Consider the following 15,932-nt stretch of genomic DNA (forward strand, 5'->3'; position numbering starts at 1 on the left):
ACGCGATAAAATATCACCTTTTCTGAATCCTCGTTCGATATTAAAGGGCTCCGAGAGGTCCATTCGGACTTCAACTGCCAGTTAAAATTATCCTGCATGACCGTATTAATTTTGCAGGAATACTGAACGCAGACATGGCCTTAAACACTTCTGAACAGATAGGGCTTTCGAATGTGGATTTATAGTCGAAGAATAGGTGGAATGTGTCAAAGTGTTTTTCGTGGGTCTTTTCCAGGATTTGGCGTAGTGTGAAAATCTGGTCAATGGTGGGTTTGCCAGTCCTGAAGCCGCATTGGGTTGGTTCAATAATGTCATTGGCCATTGGCTTCAGTCGTTCGATGGGAAGGAGACTTATTCCTCTATAGTTGGCACATATCGTCTTGCTGCTACATTAAGACGAGTGCGAACCATGGCACATCTAAGACACTGGATAAATGCCCTCCGCCTATCACAACATGATCAATTTGAGTGTTCGTTGTTTGATCGGGATAAATACCTATGACTTTGTGTATATCAAGATGCTAGAATCCGCGAAGCCAATCGATCTCATGCCGTTGTCTGATGTTTCTACATGGCGGCTGAATTTTCCGATTTTTGCATTAAAAACTACTAGCTGAATTAGAATTTTTAGTTATTAGATTTTTATTTAATACTTAATTTTTTAATGGCCTTCAACATCGAATAATAATTTCCACATTTTCACTTACAGAGCTTGGTTCTACTGCAAGGCATGCCATGAAGATATCAAAGATGAAACATTGATTAAAAAATGCAAATGTAAAAACTGTAAGTATAAATGTTTCTTTTCTTCTTTTTTTGAAAGATTTTCTTTTTTGGAAAATTCGTCTAATCAGTTTTAGAGTAAAGAAATTTCTCATGTGCAAATTTTGATTTTGATTATTACAAATATTATTTATTTTTATCAAATATTTGTGTTTGAATTTTTTACAAACTATTTATATACAGTGATACTAAGTCTAAGTGTTTCATTTGAAACTTACAAACGAAATGAGAAAAACTTAAAACAAATAATACAACTTTTATATTATTATTACATTTAAGATTTTCATAATTTAAGATATATACACAAAAATGATGATATTTTAAATATTTATATTTTTTTACAAATTTTTATATTGTCTTATTATTATATAACTACCACTTCTACTACTACTACTACTCTACTCGTAACATGTTGGCGTGGCCTTAACTCCTAACATCAAATCAATGAATCAATCAAACAAATGAAAAAATAAAACAAAAAATGAAAATTACAACTTCTTCGTCTACCTTAACGATCTACAACAAAATCTAATCCACCAATGAAACACCTTTAAACAAATTAAAAAAATTACCACTAATTGAATTGACTTTTTTCGAAACCAAAACAAAAAATTAAATACTATCAAAATTAATCACGAATATCCCAATCAAACAAAAATTTAAAAATTAAATAAAACAAACTCTTAACCAAAAACAAACAGTGGCAGTTCAGCCCAGGAACAAGTTTGATGATTTAGGTAAATCACTCTCTTTGTCATATATATACAATTCTCAAATAAGTTCCAAAAATGTGTTTTGTTTGAAATATGACTAACCTCCTCTTTTTTAACTCAATTCAATGTTTAGTTTTTGTAACCAACCAACCAACCAACCTATTTTTTACCAAACTAAAATGAACAAAACCCCCCACCAACAACCAAAATAACCTACACCATCACCAAACAAAAACTGAAAACAAAACAATTTCCCCCCAAAGTTCTGACAAACCGTTTAATCAATGAACCATTAATAAAATATTCAATTTCTGTTACTACTACTACCATTCTAATCTACTATTACTACTACTCTGTTACTAATGCACTCCAGTGCTTTTAATAATAATAATACTTGTATAATTTTGGTTGTGTGTATGTGTTTTAAATATTTAAGATTTTATTTCGAGTATTTCTTTGGTCATTGTTTTGAAAAATATTGCTTTAAATTGTTTGACTATAATTTTTGATTCCTCTTTTCGATGTGTTATTCTTGGTTTTTCTTGTGGTGATAATAGATTTTTTTTAAATTTAATTTCCTTTTTTGTGAAAAGCTGTCAAAAGCTTGACTTTCAAATTATTGGCTGTAAAATATGTAAATGTTTGAAAGTCTGTAAATATGTCTTCAGCTGGGTTCAATTTTTATTGTTTTTTGTCTATTGAGAAGATTTCATTTGAGGAAAATTGGTACAATAACAATCCCATAAGAATTGCCTTTACATTAATTCAAAGTAAAGGGCAAAATAAAATTTAATACTCTAAAATATCTTGAAATTAATGTTGAAAATAGGTGTTATTTTCCACATTACTTTGTATAAAATGTATTCGTTGAAAAACGAACTCAAGATTTTCAAAGTACAGAATAGGGATAAGTAAATTGGCCTTCAACTAAAATTGGACTTCTTAAGATCTACTTTCGATTTTCTTCATAAATACTTGGTTTATTACCCAAATTACCCAAAAATTACACATTCCAGAACTTTATTTTATCAGTTGACAAACACTTACTTACTTATCTGGTTTGTGACATACCATTTGTTCCATAAGCCGAGCTTAAAAAATGTTTCCAGACACGTCGGTCTAGTGCGTAGTTCTTCCAATTTGAAAGACCCTGTTCGGAAATGTTGTCTTCCACCTGATCTTTTCATCGAATTTGCGGCCTTCCCCTTCAGCGTGAACAATCAGTTGGATTGCTTTTATATGCCTTTTGTGCTGGGGCATCCTCATCCATTCTCGCAACATGAGATGGCTCGATACGCCTGACTATGTCAAAGTCCGAGAATAGATCGTACAACTCATGGGTCATTTGACGGAGATATTCACACAGATATTCCCATAGGCCTTTCAGAGAATTTACTCTCAAATACCCCAAGAGCTGCCTCATCTGGTTCCGCAAGTACCCATGCTCCAGATCCATACAACAGCACCATAGTAGCATTTTTTGGCCAATACTATCCTTCTGTGAATTTGTAAACTGATGCCCATAGTTTTAATTATGGCGGTACCAATGTATATAAAATTTTTGACTAACTCGAAGCTGAAGTTTTCAAGTTCCAAAGTTGGTCCGCGTTGATACTATCAGCTTTGTCTTCTGGCCATTTACTGTCATACCCACTTTGGCAGACTCCTCAATTCGTTCAAAGTTGGCTGTTACCTCTCGAAATGCTTGGCATATGCTATTTGGTGCACAAAGTTCTTTACGATTTCAACTGCTGACCATGTGCTAGTTAAATTATCCTGCATAGCATTAATATGGCCCAAAATGTCTTTGAACACCGTTCACACAGTACGTTGGATAGCAATTTTAGACTTATTCTTCTGTATTTGGCACATTTCGTCCTGTCTTCTTTTTTGTGCACAGGATGCTGAGGTTCCAATCATTGGGCATGCATTATTCTAGCCAAATTATACCTATCAGATGGTGCATGCTCCTGACCAGCATCCGACCACCGGTTTTGAATAGTTCGGCTGGTAATCTATCCGTACCTGCTGCTTTATTATTCTTCAGTCGACTAATTGATATTCTGACCTCATCTTGGCTAGGTGGTATACAATCTATACCGTCGTCTCTTATTGGCTCCTCTCCACCGCCACTATTTGATTCCAGAAACTTTGCAAAATACTCCTTCCAGATCCTCAAAACGCTATCTGTATCTGTCACAGGTTTCCATCTTCGTATCTACAAAAGTATGTGCCTGAACTAACGACTTTGGTACAACGGTACTACAATCACCAGTCAATACAAAGCGTTAACCAACGCCTCCACACCGAAATGCAGTTGACAATCGTTCACACGTATTTGGACATGATCGCCTTTTGGATGGGGAACAGAGCCCATCTAAAACTCCTGTCTCCATAAAATTTGACAAAAATGCGTGCTTCGCAGCCTGAGGTTTGGGTACAAAAAGGTACATGGTACAAAAAGTAATACGGGTGATATACAGATTCATTTCGTGTTACAGATTACAAAAGGCAACCAGCTAGGGACTTGAATACCTTGCCACTACTTGCGATTAATGCAGAACATTTAGATTAATTTCTACGCAATGCACTAAATGAAATCGGCAGAAGGAGATTCCGATGTTTAAAGTGTTTATATAGAACTACTCTTTACATTATTTGAAGCAAATGAAAAAAGTTTGGCAAATATTCTGTCCTGCCATGCGGGATTGGGCAAAATGGATTATTTTTGATTTCACATCTCAGAGAAAAATACTTTCCGAAAATTGGCAATGAAATTTAGAAACTGATGTTCTAGAGACATATTTCTGCCTTCCAATATTTACAAAATACATTATCTCGTTGAACTTATGACGTACATAATTGCCTATACGGAACCACCGTCCGGAATCTCAAATTATTTATTTTAGACAATTTATTACGATGTTGCCTCGATATGCTGTCACGATGTCAATTTTCTCGAAAATATCTACCATTGACCTCAGAATATTCTCTTTGTGTACCTATTTTCCAAAACAAGGCCTTACAATTATATTTAATTCACCACATTATATATTTTTTGTCTTATGTTATATTTATTATTATTTGTTCATTATAATTTATTGCAAATATGTAATGGAGCCTGAATTTTTTATTGTAAATTATTTTGTAATTTTTTATTTATTAATATGGACAACCAATTCGCAATGACACACTTGCTTTGCCCAAAAACAAAAATTATTAAATTTTATTTTGGAAATTTTTAGCTAAAAAACACACACCGCAGTTCAAAATTGTTACGAAATTTCAAATCAAGATTGCAAATGATTTTATGCACCTCAAAACAAAAAACTGGAAAAATCCGGATTATTTTTTTTTTTTCTTTGGATTTTTCTTTATATTTATGCGTACGTTTTTTCTCTCCCTTATATACCTTAAATACACACACACATACTACACTCTCTCTCTATAAATATATAGCTCTCTGTTTTCCTCTAAGTCAATGTCTTTTGGAAATTTTGAAAACGTTTCTATAACAGAACAGTGTATTTTACGAGTGCATGGAATCAATTTTGACTGGCACCACCAATATATTTATTTACAACAAAAAAAAAAATAAAATAAAAATCAATATATACAAATTATATATATAAACCCTCTCCTACTCCACAACATATTTACATTTATATATGAAATTAAAAATCTATACAGCAAATCAATTCATATGTGTATAAATATGGTCATATATACATATATATAAATATCATTAATGGATGTTAATCACTTACGACAAACTAACTGTATAAATCGGGAAATTCAATATATATTTTCCCTTAAGTAGACACATCATAAATTGAAGCAGATAAATAAAAAATAATTATATTTAAGTTAGTTTTGAAAAGTTAAAATTGTTTTGTTATGGTAGGAATTGCTCATAATTTAAATTTAATTAAAACACAATTGTTTTGTCAGATATTTCTATGTGTAAATCCCTCCTCCCAAAAAACGAAAACAACAACTTGTGTATATAAAAAAAATATTATCCACGTTTTTACATCGAATCACACACGATAATAGAAATTAAAAATTTTTATTAGAGATTTGTTGAGTTTATTACAGTAAAGATGTGTTTTGTATTTGTAGTTCAGAACAAGTTCTTGTGAAGGTCAATGTTAAACCCATTAAACGAAAAATCTCAGGATTCCACTAAAATATCCAACACCCATATCCCACACATCTAACTCCCTCTCGACTAAGTTTTCAACTATACACCCAAAATAATAATTCCCGAAAAAGGTGTACACACCTACATACATTTATCTTTGTAAATAATTGTCGTCGTTCATAGTCACACCCACCCCTTTGAAAAGAAAAATAAATAAATAAATCTCTCATTCCCACCACCACCAGAGCAGCTCCAACTAAAATCCCCCCAAAGTCTTGTACATATAAACATTTTCCGACATTTGTACAATGGTGTTTGTGTAGTATTCTGTTTCGTTTTTTTTTTTTTTTTTTTTTGTAATAAATGAAGTTATTAATTGAAATCTAGTGTAGTTTTGAAAACAAAATAATAATAATACAAAACTGAGCAAGAAGTTTACTAAACAAAATCCGGATTAATATTAAGGAAAGAACAAGCAATAAATTTAATGTCATGGTTGTTACATTGTTGTGTCACGCAATGGCTTCAACTCACTACTAACATATAGATGTGTGAAATATTAACTAATAATAAAAATGTGAATAATAATTATAATAATGTATTAAATACAGTGGCGAAATAGGCTAGTATCTTTGGAAATTAAAAATAATTTAATACAATTAATAGAGATGGACAAATATGAAACCCGAAATCAATAATAATCGTCTGATCCATTATAAAACTCAATCTCCATTCGAAAAAATATCGATACTTAACTAATTTTCAAAGAATAATTTTTCAACAGTTCAAAGTACAAATATCCATAGGAAAAACATTCCAGTGCACCTCAGGATCCAGGACGATTGTCGCCTCCTGCCCTTTCATAAATGACGATATTTAAATGCTGTCTGATAGTTCCGACCTGACTAAATGTTAGTTCAACCAAACCTACAGAATACTCCGCTACCCTTCCTAAGCTATTCCACTTAATAAAACGAGATGTCAAATCACACTGTAATAGCAAAGACAACTATCGGCTGGATAATCTGTCGATATATCAGCAGTATTACTTCAAGAGTTAGCCCGCCGCACCTTTTCAATAGGCTATGACAGCTAAATACTTTTTGTCCTAGTCAAATTGGTTGGCTATTACAATATTTTGCTATGGATTAGCCACTAGCAATAATAGGTATCAATATCTATCAGGATCCTGTCAATTCTCCTACCTTTTCATAGATGACCATATTCAAATGCCATCTTATAGTTCAGTCCAGATTGAATGTTAGTTCAGTCAAGCCTACAGAACCCTTCGCTAACCTTCCCAAGCCTTTCAATTTAATGAGATATGTTGTCAAACCGTACTGAAATAGAATATACATTTATATTTGCATCGTCGACATATCAGCAGCCTTACTTCGGTAGTTAGTTCATTGAGCATCTACAACAAGCTATCATAGCTGAAGAAGACCTTTATTGTTCAAGCCAGGATAAAATCTATATACCTGTTGAAATTGAATTTCTGATTAAGGTAATTTATTCTGTCCTTCACATCCACAATATTAAGACCAATGGTAGGTCCTTAAACTTGGTATATTACCCGTTATCATTATAGCCTTTAAATTAAGACTCCCTAAGGAAAATAACTTATAGAGCTGCCTGATAATCATTTAGCTATGTTTCCACTGTACCAGCCAGTGGATTGAAAAAAGGCGGAAAGCGAGAATCAAAGTCGGACATGCCGTTATATGAAACCCTAGAGCACATTGATTTATTAGGTCTCTGTGTACCGTTAAATGTATATCTATCTAAATCTGACCCAATTTTTAAAACCGACTATGGTGCACCACTTACATACAATTTGACGAAAATGTGTGTATAGAACAATTCCTATGCGGAAAAACATCGTAAGTAAAATTATTCAGATATCAAAATTACTGCAGCCTAAAGTTCGAGCTACTGAGGTGGACGCAATAATTATCGTGGTTCAAAAAAAAAAAAAAAAAAAAAAAAAATCCGGATGATATAGAAATTCATGTTAGATCTTGAGTTTTACAGATTTGCTGTCCTCAGTTTGAGGGACAACTCGTGTCACGAAGAATTATTTTATTTATTTCTCTACTTTCGTCTATCCAAGAACATAAAATAAGGAATATCGGGGAAGAAAATTAAATTAGCTTTCGAAAATGATAAAAATCAAAAAAATCGGTTAAAAAATGGATGATATAGTCATGTTGTAGTTCGCATAGAAATTTCATTTTCACTCTTTTATTTCTGAATTCCACTGATATTAGAGCATGTTTCTGGAAAAGTGGTTAAAATGCATTGAGAGTGGTCCTATATTACGACGATTTATCTACAACAATTTTCATAATACTAATTGTCAAATGTTTTCAATAAATAATCTAATTATGTACTAGAAGAAATCAGAAGAATTAGGTTCCAATGTTTGAAATGTTTACATAGAAATGATCTTCACATTATTTCAAGTTTAACATATCATCTGTTCTGCCATGGCGGATCAGCCAGTTTTACAGGAGGGGATTTGACACAATACCAGTGCTCTGGACAAAATTGTCCTGTACATGCATCTGGAGAAAAATACCCCAAATGTATTTTTACGATTTATGCTCAACCAAAATCTGAAATTAAATATATATATATATATATATATTGTTAAAAATATTAAATAAAAGAGGATTGGTTTCAATTAAAATATTGGATTCTATATTAGTTCACATCTGAGAGAAGAATAGTTTCCAAAATTTGGCAATGGAATTCTGTCAGTTTTATTACTTTTCCGCATTGATGTTCTAGAAGACGTAGATATGCCTTACACGACTTTGACAATCAGCTTTCATACACAGGTTTTAACAATGTTTACAAAATGCATTTTCTCGTAGTACTCATGACGCACATAATGGCGTATACGTTACGACAACATTTATGCGCCGTACGGAACCACCATTCGGAATCTCAAATTATTTAGTATTAAAAAATAAGAAGATAAAAAAAAACTGAAAGATATGATAATATTGTTAAGCCTCTCACTGTTGAAAACTATGAATTTTCTTCGCCAAAACCACTGTATTAATACATTTAATAAATTACTGTATGTATTCCATTTATGTATAAATAATTGTGTATTATTGCAGCGCAAGTATTATGTAATAATATATTATGGATTTTTATAGCTTAAGAGTTAAATAACACACAAAAGATAAACAAATAGTCTTTTAAACAATTAAATTAGATATCTAAATAAAAAATATTAAAATGATCACAATGTTAATGATGATGATATGAGCACCAGTTGAAACATGTTAATGAATAATTTTACAGATGTGGGCATGATTATGATGCAGACTGGAATGGTGAATCAAGGCATTACCTCAGCCATTAATCAAATGGAGGGTACGAATTTATATACACACATACACAAATAATTTGTTCAATTTACATCTAACCTAGCTAACTTAAATTTTCTAAGCATTTATAGCCAAAGCTAATCAAGTTGATAAACCAAAAATTAAGAAAAAAACAATGAAAATAATTAAATAATAATTGCTAAAAAATTTAAATCCAACTAGTCAACCCGTTCATTCCCCTGCTGCCCGCCCGTTTTTCAAATTATGCATTAAAATTGGAAACAAAAACAATTCTAAATTGCTAACAAACTTAGTGTATGCTGCTCAAAAGAAACAAAAAAGAGACATTATATATTTTTGCTGCCTTTCTATTTTTCGCTGTTATTACTTAGTAATTAAAAAATTAAAAAAGATTAATTTATTTTAAAATCAAAACCAATTTATAACTATAAGTAAGTGTAACTAAACCCCTTCCATTAACATTTCTACATTTAAAAATGCTAAACAAGCAAGCCAAAAATCTACAATATAATTATACCATACGCCTCTTGGGTTTCTTCCGCTAGGCAGTGACAAGGATATTAAGGAAAATGACAACGTTAAATAAAATAATAATAGTTTTTTATATAATAAGGAAATAGTTTAATTTATATGTATTTAAATAAATATTAAAAATAATAATAATAAACATAAATAAGAACAAGAATAATTCGCCGCCAGCCAACCAACACCAAAACCCGAACAAAAAAATTATTATACAAATAACAATTTTATTTATTAATATGTGTGTGTGAGTTTTAAAGAAGTTATTGCAGATATATACTACTTTCCAAAAATTGAATATTCGCCATTGGGAATTCTTACACATTGAATAATGCCTTGAAGAAATTTAAATGTATTTCAAACCTGCAATAACAATAATTTGTTCTTCTTATGGTGTACACAATTACGTATACATTACGACAATACTAATACGCCATATTGTTATTACGACATGAGATCCGACATAGTTGCGTAGATGTGGAATTTATTTCAATTTTTATATAGAAATGCTCTTTACACGAAGACCGAGGATTTGGCCAGTTTTGCAGGAGGGGATTTGATAAAATAACTAACTTATTTTAGCGACTTGAGAAATGCAAATCATTCCAGACTTTGCGTTTTGAAGCATGAGGCACTTTTTGGCAATGAAGCATGAATTGGATACTCTAGTAAAAAAAACTAAACGCAAACTGAACGCCGATAGTTGGATTACTTGCTCGCATTGGTTTTCTACACGACATAGTTCTAATTTCCAAAGCTTCGACAATCAGCGCTCATACACAGGATTTAACAATGTTTACAAAATATATCATCTCGTAGAAGTTATGACGTACATGATTGCGTATTCGTTATGCCAACATTAATACGCCGTAAGTAGCCGCTATTCGAAATTTCAAATTATTTACCATAAAATTTACATTTTGATGGCAATGAAAAATGAATTGAACTAAAAGAACTGCAGAATCAATGATCTTTACATTATTTCCAACAAATAAAAAATCTGCTTATCTTCTGATTTGACAATCGTCTTTTTCCGACTTGAGAAATCCAAATCATTCCAGGCTTTAAATTCTAAAGTGTTTCGATCATGAACGATTTGTTGGATATGAAAATTAAAAGGACACTCTAATAAGGAACTCTATGGAACATCTTTAGACTCTATTTCGCAGTTGCGGAAAGAAGAAATGTATTAAAAATGTAAATTCTACCAAATAATAAATAGCCTTTTGCTATGCCAATACAAAAACTGACGCCAAAAAAGTTGTTCGTATTTTAACGACTTGAGAAATGCAAATCATTCCATACTTTAAATTCTATAGCATGAGGAACTTGTTGGCTACGAAAAATTATTTGGCTACTTTAGTAAAGAAATAAAAGATTAACAGATCTTCGAAATATTGCAGTTGCCGAGGGGGAATTATATAGAAATGCTCTTTACATTATTTCTAGCAAATAAAGAATCAGTTTTACAAAATAACTAGACACTCAACAAAAATGTGCCTACGTATTTTTACGACTTGAGAAATCCAAACCATTCCAGTCTTAAAATTCTAAAGTATTTCGTTGATGGAAAGAAAGGAAAGGAACATAGCCAACAAGGAACTTAAATCAATGGAACCTCTTAAACCATATTCTGAAGCTAACTATATATTGCAGTTGCGGAGAGGGGAACTACATTAAATATGTACTTTTTCGATTACTTTTCAATCCTTATATAAATGCTCTTTACTTTACATGTTTGAAATACAAAAACTGATCTCCTTCACATTTATTTATTTTTTAATTTGTACATATATAGAAATGCTCTTTACATTATTTCTAGAATAAAAACATATTAGCATATCCTTTGCTGTAGCAAGTGCTAATACTACCGTTGACAAATATAACAAAATAACATTTCAGATATTTGGTTGTCGAATAAATTATTAGAACTTTTATCACCAAGTGCTAAGATTCTAAATAATTTAAATCTTCTTTAAACTCGCACACACAAATATTACTTAAAAAAGAAAACAAATCAACACAACGTATAGGTTTATATCATAAATTATATGTTTTGTCATTACTTTTTTTTCGTTTCAAATTGTTGTTGATTTTACGTCTGCTTGTGTTCCATCTTTGTTTTTTTTTTAATTTTTATTTGAATTACCAAAAGAAAATCATGTTGTAAATAAATAAAATAACAATTTCATTATTCTCGAATTTCACCTCAATCCTATGTAATTCATTTATTTTATTTAATGACCCCCCTACCACCACCACTACCACCTACCTACCTATCAACTACTATTACTACTACTCTCGTACTACAAAAAATCAAAATCAACCACAGTGGCCACGTTCAGGAAAGGCGTCCGAGCCGTACAAATGGTAGGACGTGCAAGTACGTATAAATTCCAAAACCAAAAATATATATATTAGTTCTATAACAAATAATTAGTGAACAAACTTCTCAAACATTTTCTTTAACACAAAAAATAATTAATTAAAAAAACTAACACCCTTTTACAACAAAACAAATAAGAACAAAATCTTTTTGTCTATATTTTTTAACTGTCTGTCCATTACAACTTACACATACACACACTAACAACTATCCCTAGTCCATACACAATATACATACATACAAATATTTCATTGAATTAGAATTTCTTGTATAAGAATCAATCTGTTTTGTCATTAACTTCTTAATCTTCTATCTGTTTAGTCTCCTGTTTCTTCTCATTGTTTCGAAATCATGTATACATTTCCTTATATTTAAAAAAATTGATAATTTGTTACATTTTTTTCAGTTTTTGTATTACCAGTACTCGTATGTGATTTCGTTTTTATTCTTTCTATTTTTTCTTTATTATTTGATGTGTACTGTTGTACTGTACTTGTAGTAGTCTAAAAAAATTAACTTCGTTCGTATTTCCCCCCGTCAGATAAATAAATAATTAATTACTTATTAAATATATATGTGTTTCAATTATACATACTTACATACATATATACATACATTTTAATAAATAAATTAATTTCAAAATTTGTTGTTTGATATACAAAATCTCGTTCTTAATAAATATTATAAATAATAATAATTGAATTGTCTATATTTGTTAAATATTTTTTTTATTGGTAAATAGTAATGTCAATCGAAGGATATGTTCAGTGTTCAAATGTTTATATAGTATGAAATCCTTCAGAGTAACATATTTTTTCTTAATCAATTTTAATATTCGTGTTCTATTTAATATAAAATATTGTTGTTCAATTTGTTTTTCTTAATAGTTACTGTATGTACAATTTATGTACATAGACATAAATATAGTTATTACAATAATAAGTACATATACACAACGTCTTTTTCAAATACAACTAATTTTTAAGAATATAAAATAAACGAGATTTCAAATAAAATATCTAATATATATTTATGTGTACATATGTATGTATATATGTACATATTATTTAATCATTATTAAAATAATCACATCAGTTTCAGACTCATAAAATTTGTTCTTTTCATATATTTCTTTAAATATATTATTTTGAAACAGCTTGTGAGCGGAGCTTCATCATCCGAAACAAACGGTTTAAGTTAATACTTTCAGTCCTTGTTTAGAAATTATTTGCAGTTTCTGATCTGAGTTCATCAACTTGGGCAAGCGTAGTTACTGATCTTAAGCTTTGAATGTATGCTAAACGAATGACAGTCGGAGTAGGATCGACTTTATTAAACATAGGTTCTACTTAGGTACTACATATGAGAAACAAGATTCCTATCTAGTATTGGTTGTAAAAACGGTATTGGGGCTACCCACATGATATCGAACATTGTCCAAAAAATCGCGTTTTCCGAATTTTTCATAAAGTAAAAATAGCACCATCTTTGCTTTTTATGAAAATGTTTCTATTTTTACACAAAAATTCATATACGTTTCCAATGTTTTATTAATTCCATGGTTTAATAGTCGGCAATGTTTCTAAACTGCGCATCTTTCTCTACGAGCCTCATGGAAGACCAATATTAAATATTTAATTTCAATGAAATGTCCACAAGTCTACTTTCGGATTTTGCCTCTAATAAGTCTATGATATATTTCCAACTTCCACTTTTAGACCTTTCAATATATAATTTATAATAGATAAATCTTGTAAAAGGTAAATGGTACCTATATTTCTTGGCGTCGTAAACAGTTTTTATCATTCTGCCACAGTTCATATCAGCTTAGAACAAAACAGGTTTTATCGGCCTTTGTTCCATATTCAATGAAATTACCTGTGGCATTACCTAGTTCAGTTAGCTCTTTTAAGTTCAGCTCTTTTGAGTCGACTAGTTCAATCGTTCGCAATTAAATTCTTTTATTCAGCACTGGTTTAAGTTTGGTCGTTTTTTAATAGATCATTGCTCTTCTAAACGTTTAGTGGGATGAATATGTTATGGCGAGGATTATTCAAGAATAGTTTCAGAAAAAAGGATTATTCAAGCATAGTTTCAGAGAAATTAGAAATGATTTTACCAAATAAAAGCGCTTTTAATATCACATGCAAAATAAAACGCGATCGGCGTAGCCTTCATTTAAAACAGATCGAACTGGGTTAGTAAACTGCTCACATTTAAACTGCACAAAAATTATTCTCCTTCACTCTTTTAACGAACTTGTAAGACCTAGTTCAAGCTCTTTTCAGTGAATAGTTTATTTGAACTAGTTCGTTTGTGAGGTGTATAACTCTACCACGTTTCGTTAACAGATTTGGGATCACCAAATTTGAATTTGGCTTTTTGGATACTCGTAATCCAGGTTCTAGTCATTCTTTCTGCCTTAAATGGCGACTTTTTAGTTTTATATAAAAAAATAACATTTTATCAAAGTAACATTTTAACGACTTGCTACTCATTCCAGCCTTTACATTCCGATGTATGAGGGACTTGTTGGAATTTGATAATTTAGTAAACTAAAATGCTAAGTTATCTCCGACATATTCCAGTTGCAGTGGAGGGAAATATAGAAATGCTCTTTACATTATTTCTAGCAAATAAAAAATATGTTTATCTTGTGATCTCCCATGCGCTTTTACAAATCTTCCTAAAGACTTTTTACGATTTGAGAAATCCAAATCATTCCAGTCTTTAAATTCTAAAGTTTTTCGATCATGAAAAACTTGTTGACTTTTCAGTGAATCGTTTGATGGAACGTTTGATGGATGTAGACTTTTCAAACTCTCATAAGTTGTAGTTGGTTGATTGAACGAATTGGAAGCAGACGTAATACTCTTATCCTTCCACAAATATAGAAATGCTCTTTACATTATTCCTAGTAAATAAAAAATTTGTTTATCTTACCTGATGACTGTTTATCTTATTTGATCTGAATGACACCATCCCACTGATTCTCAAAATTGTCATGTATCCGTATGAAATCGTTTTGCTTGGTATATTTGAAATGTCGATTTCAGCTTCAATTATATGATTAGACCCGCTTAGCTTTGTGAGTTTACGAAATCTTCTGCAAGAAGTCTTATAATATGATGGTTCAGGCGCATCGAAACAGAACGCCATTCTGTTGAAACATTGTTTATTTAAAGCCCGTAGGCTTAATTCACTCGTTTTCCCACATACAACACCATTATTAAGGAAATTTCCGTTTGAGTCAAATTATATTCGATGTACACCGGATTCGGAAATATATCGATAAGCTAGTTTACATACATGAAAAATACATTCTCAATTTTTACGAAGATTTCTATAACACTTTGTTACAACACATTTTCATTTAAATTTAAGTAGATTTTTTACCGAACACAATTTTCCTCATATAGTCGAAAACACATAATACTACACTCAAACACTTCCCCACGCCTTAATGCATAAGTTTTAGTATAAACAAAAGTTAAACATAATAAATAATGTGTTTTTGTTTTTTCTAAAATTGTGCTCTATTTTTTGTAAAAAAATAAAATATTTATAACTTGTCCCGACATCTTTTCAACAACAAATTCATCTTCATATGTAAATATACAAAAAAAAACAAACTTTTCTCCAAAACCGATGTTGTTGTAAATTACTACTATCACGTATTTTGTTCGTAACCAAACAAACAAACCCCCCTTTAAACTGAAAATATACAAATAAATAGAAGAAGAAGATTACTACCAGACAAGTAAGTTCCAGGATAAAAATATGTTAACTTTCTCTAATATTCATACTAATTTTAATTTTCCCTATTTTTTGAGTTCAACCCAAGTCATTTTATTTTAGTTTTTGATAAATAGAAACAAAATATATATTTTTTATATTACATTTAATTTTTTTTACGACTCATTTCATTTTCCATAGATATAAAATCAAATAATTGTAAACAAATTTAAGTGGTTATATTTATATATTAACAAAAAATCTCATAAATTTAACTAATGGTG

The 15,932-nt window shown here is 30.6% G+C and overlaps 1 protein-coding gene across 35 annotated transcripts in view; it reads left to right on the forward strand.

Moving 5' to 3' along the window:
- The window catches only part of LOC133335537 (calcium-activated potassium channel slowpoke), a 147,528-nt gene that overhangs the window by 110,448 nt on the left and 21,148 nt on the right, over window positions 1-15,932 (forward strand). For 10 of the 35 annotated variants that reach the window (XM_061543844.1, XM_061543834.1, XM_061543835.1 and 7 more), the window contains exons 14-15: window positions 710-786; window positions 1,485-1,520. In XM_061543844.1, coding sequence (XP_061399828.1) covers window positions 710-786; window positions 1,485-1,520 — 113 coding nt within the window. Of the gene's footprint in view, window positions 1-709; window positions 787-1,484; window positions 1,521-8,958; window positions 9,031-11,859; window positions 11,911-15,932 lie in introns of all 35 variants that reach the window. The other 25 variants (XM_061543823.1, XM_061543818.1, XM_061543815.1 and 22 more) reach the window with 4 other exon arrangements.

Source organism: Musca vetustissima, unplaced genomic scaffold (genome assembly GCF_032173495.1).
Source record: "Musca vetustissima isolate MV318-11 ecotype Yass unplaced genomic scaffold, APGP_CSIRO_Mvet_v1 utg15158, whole genome shotgun sequence".
NCBI classification, from domain to species: Eukaryota; Metazoa; Arthropoda; class Insecta; order Diptera; family Muscidae; genus Musca; species Musca vetustissima.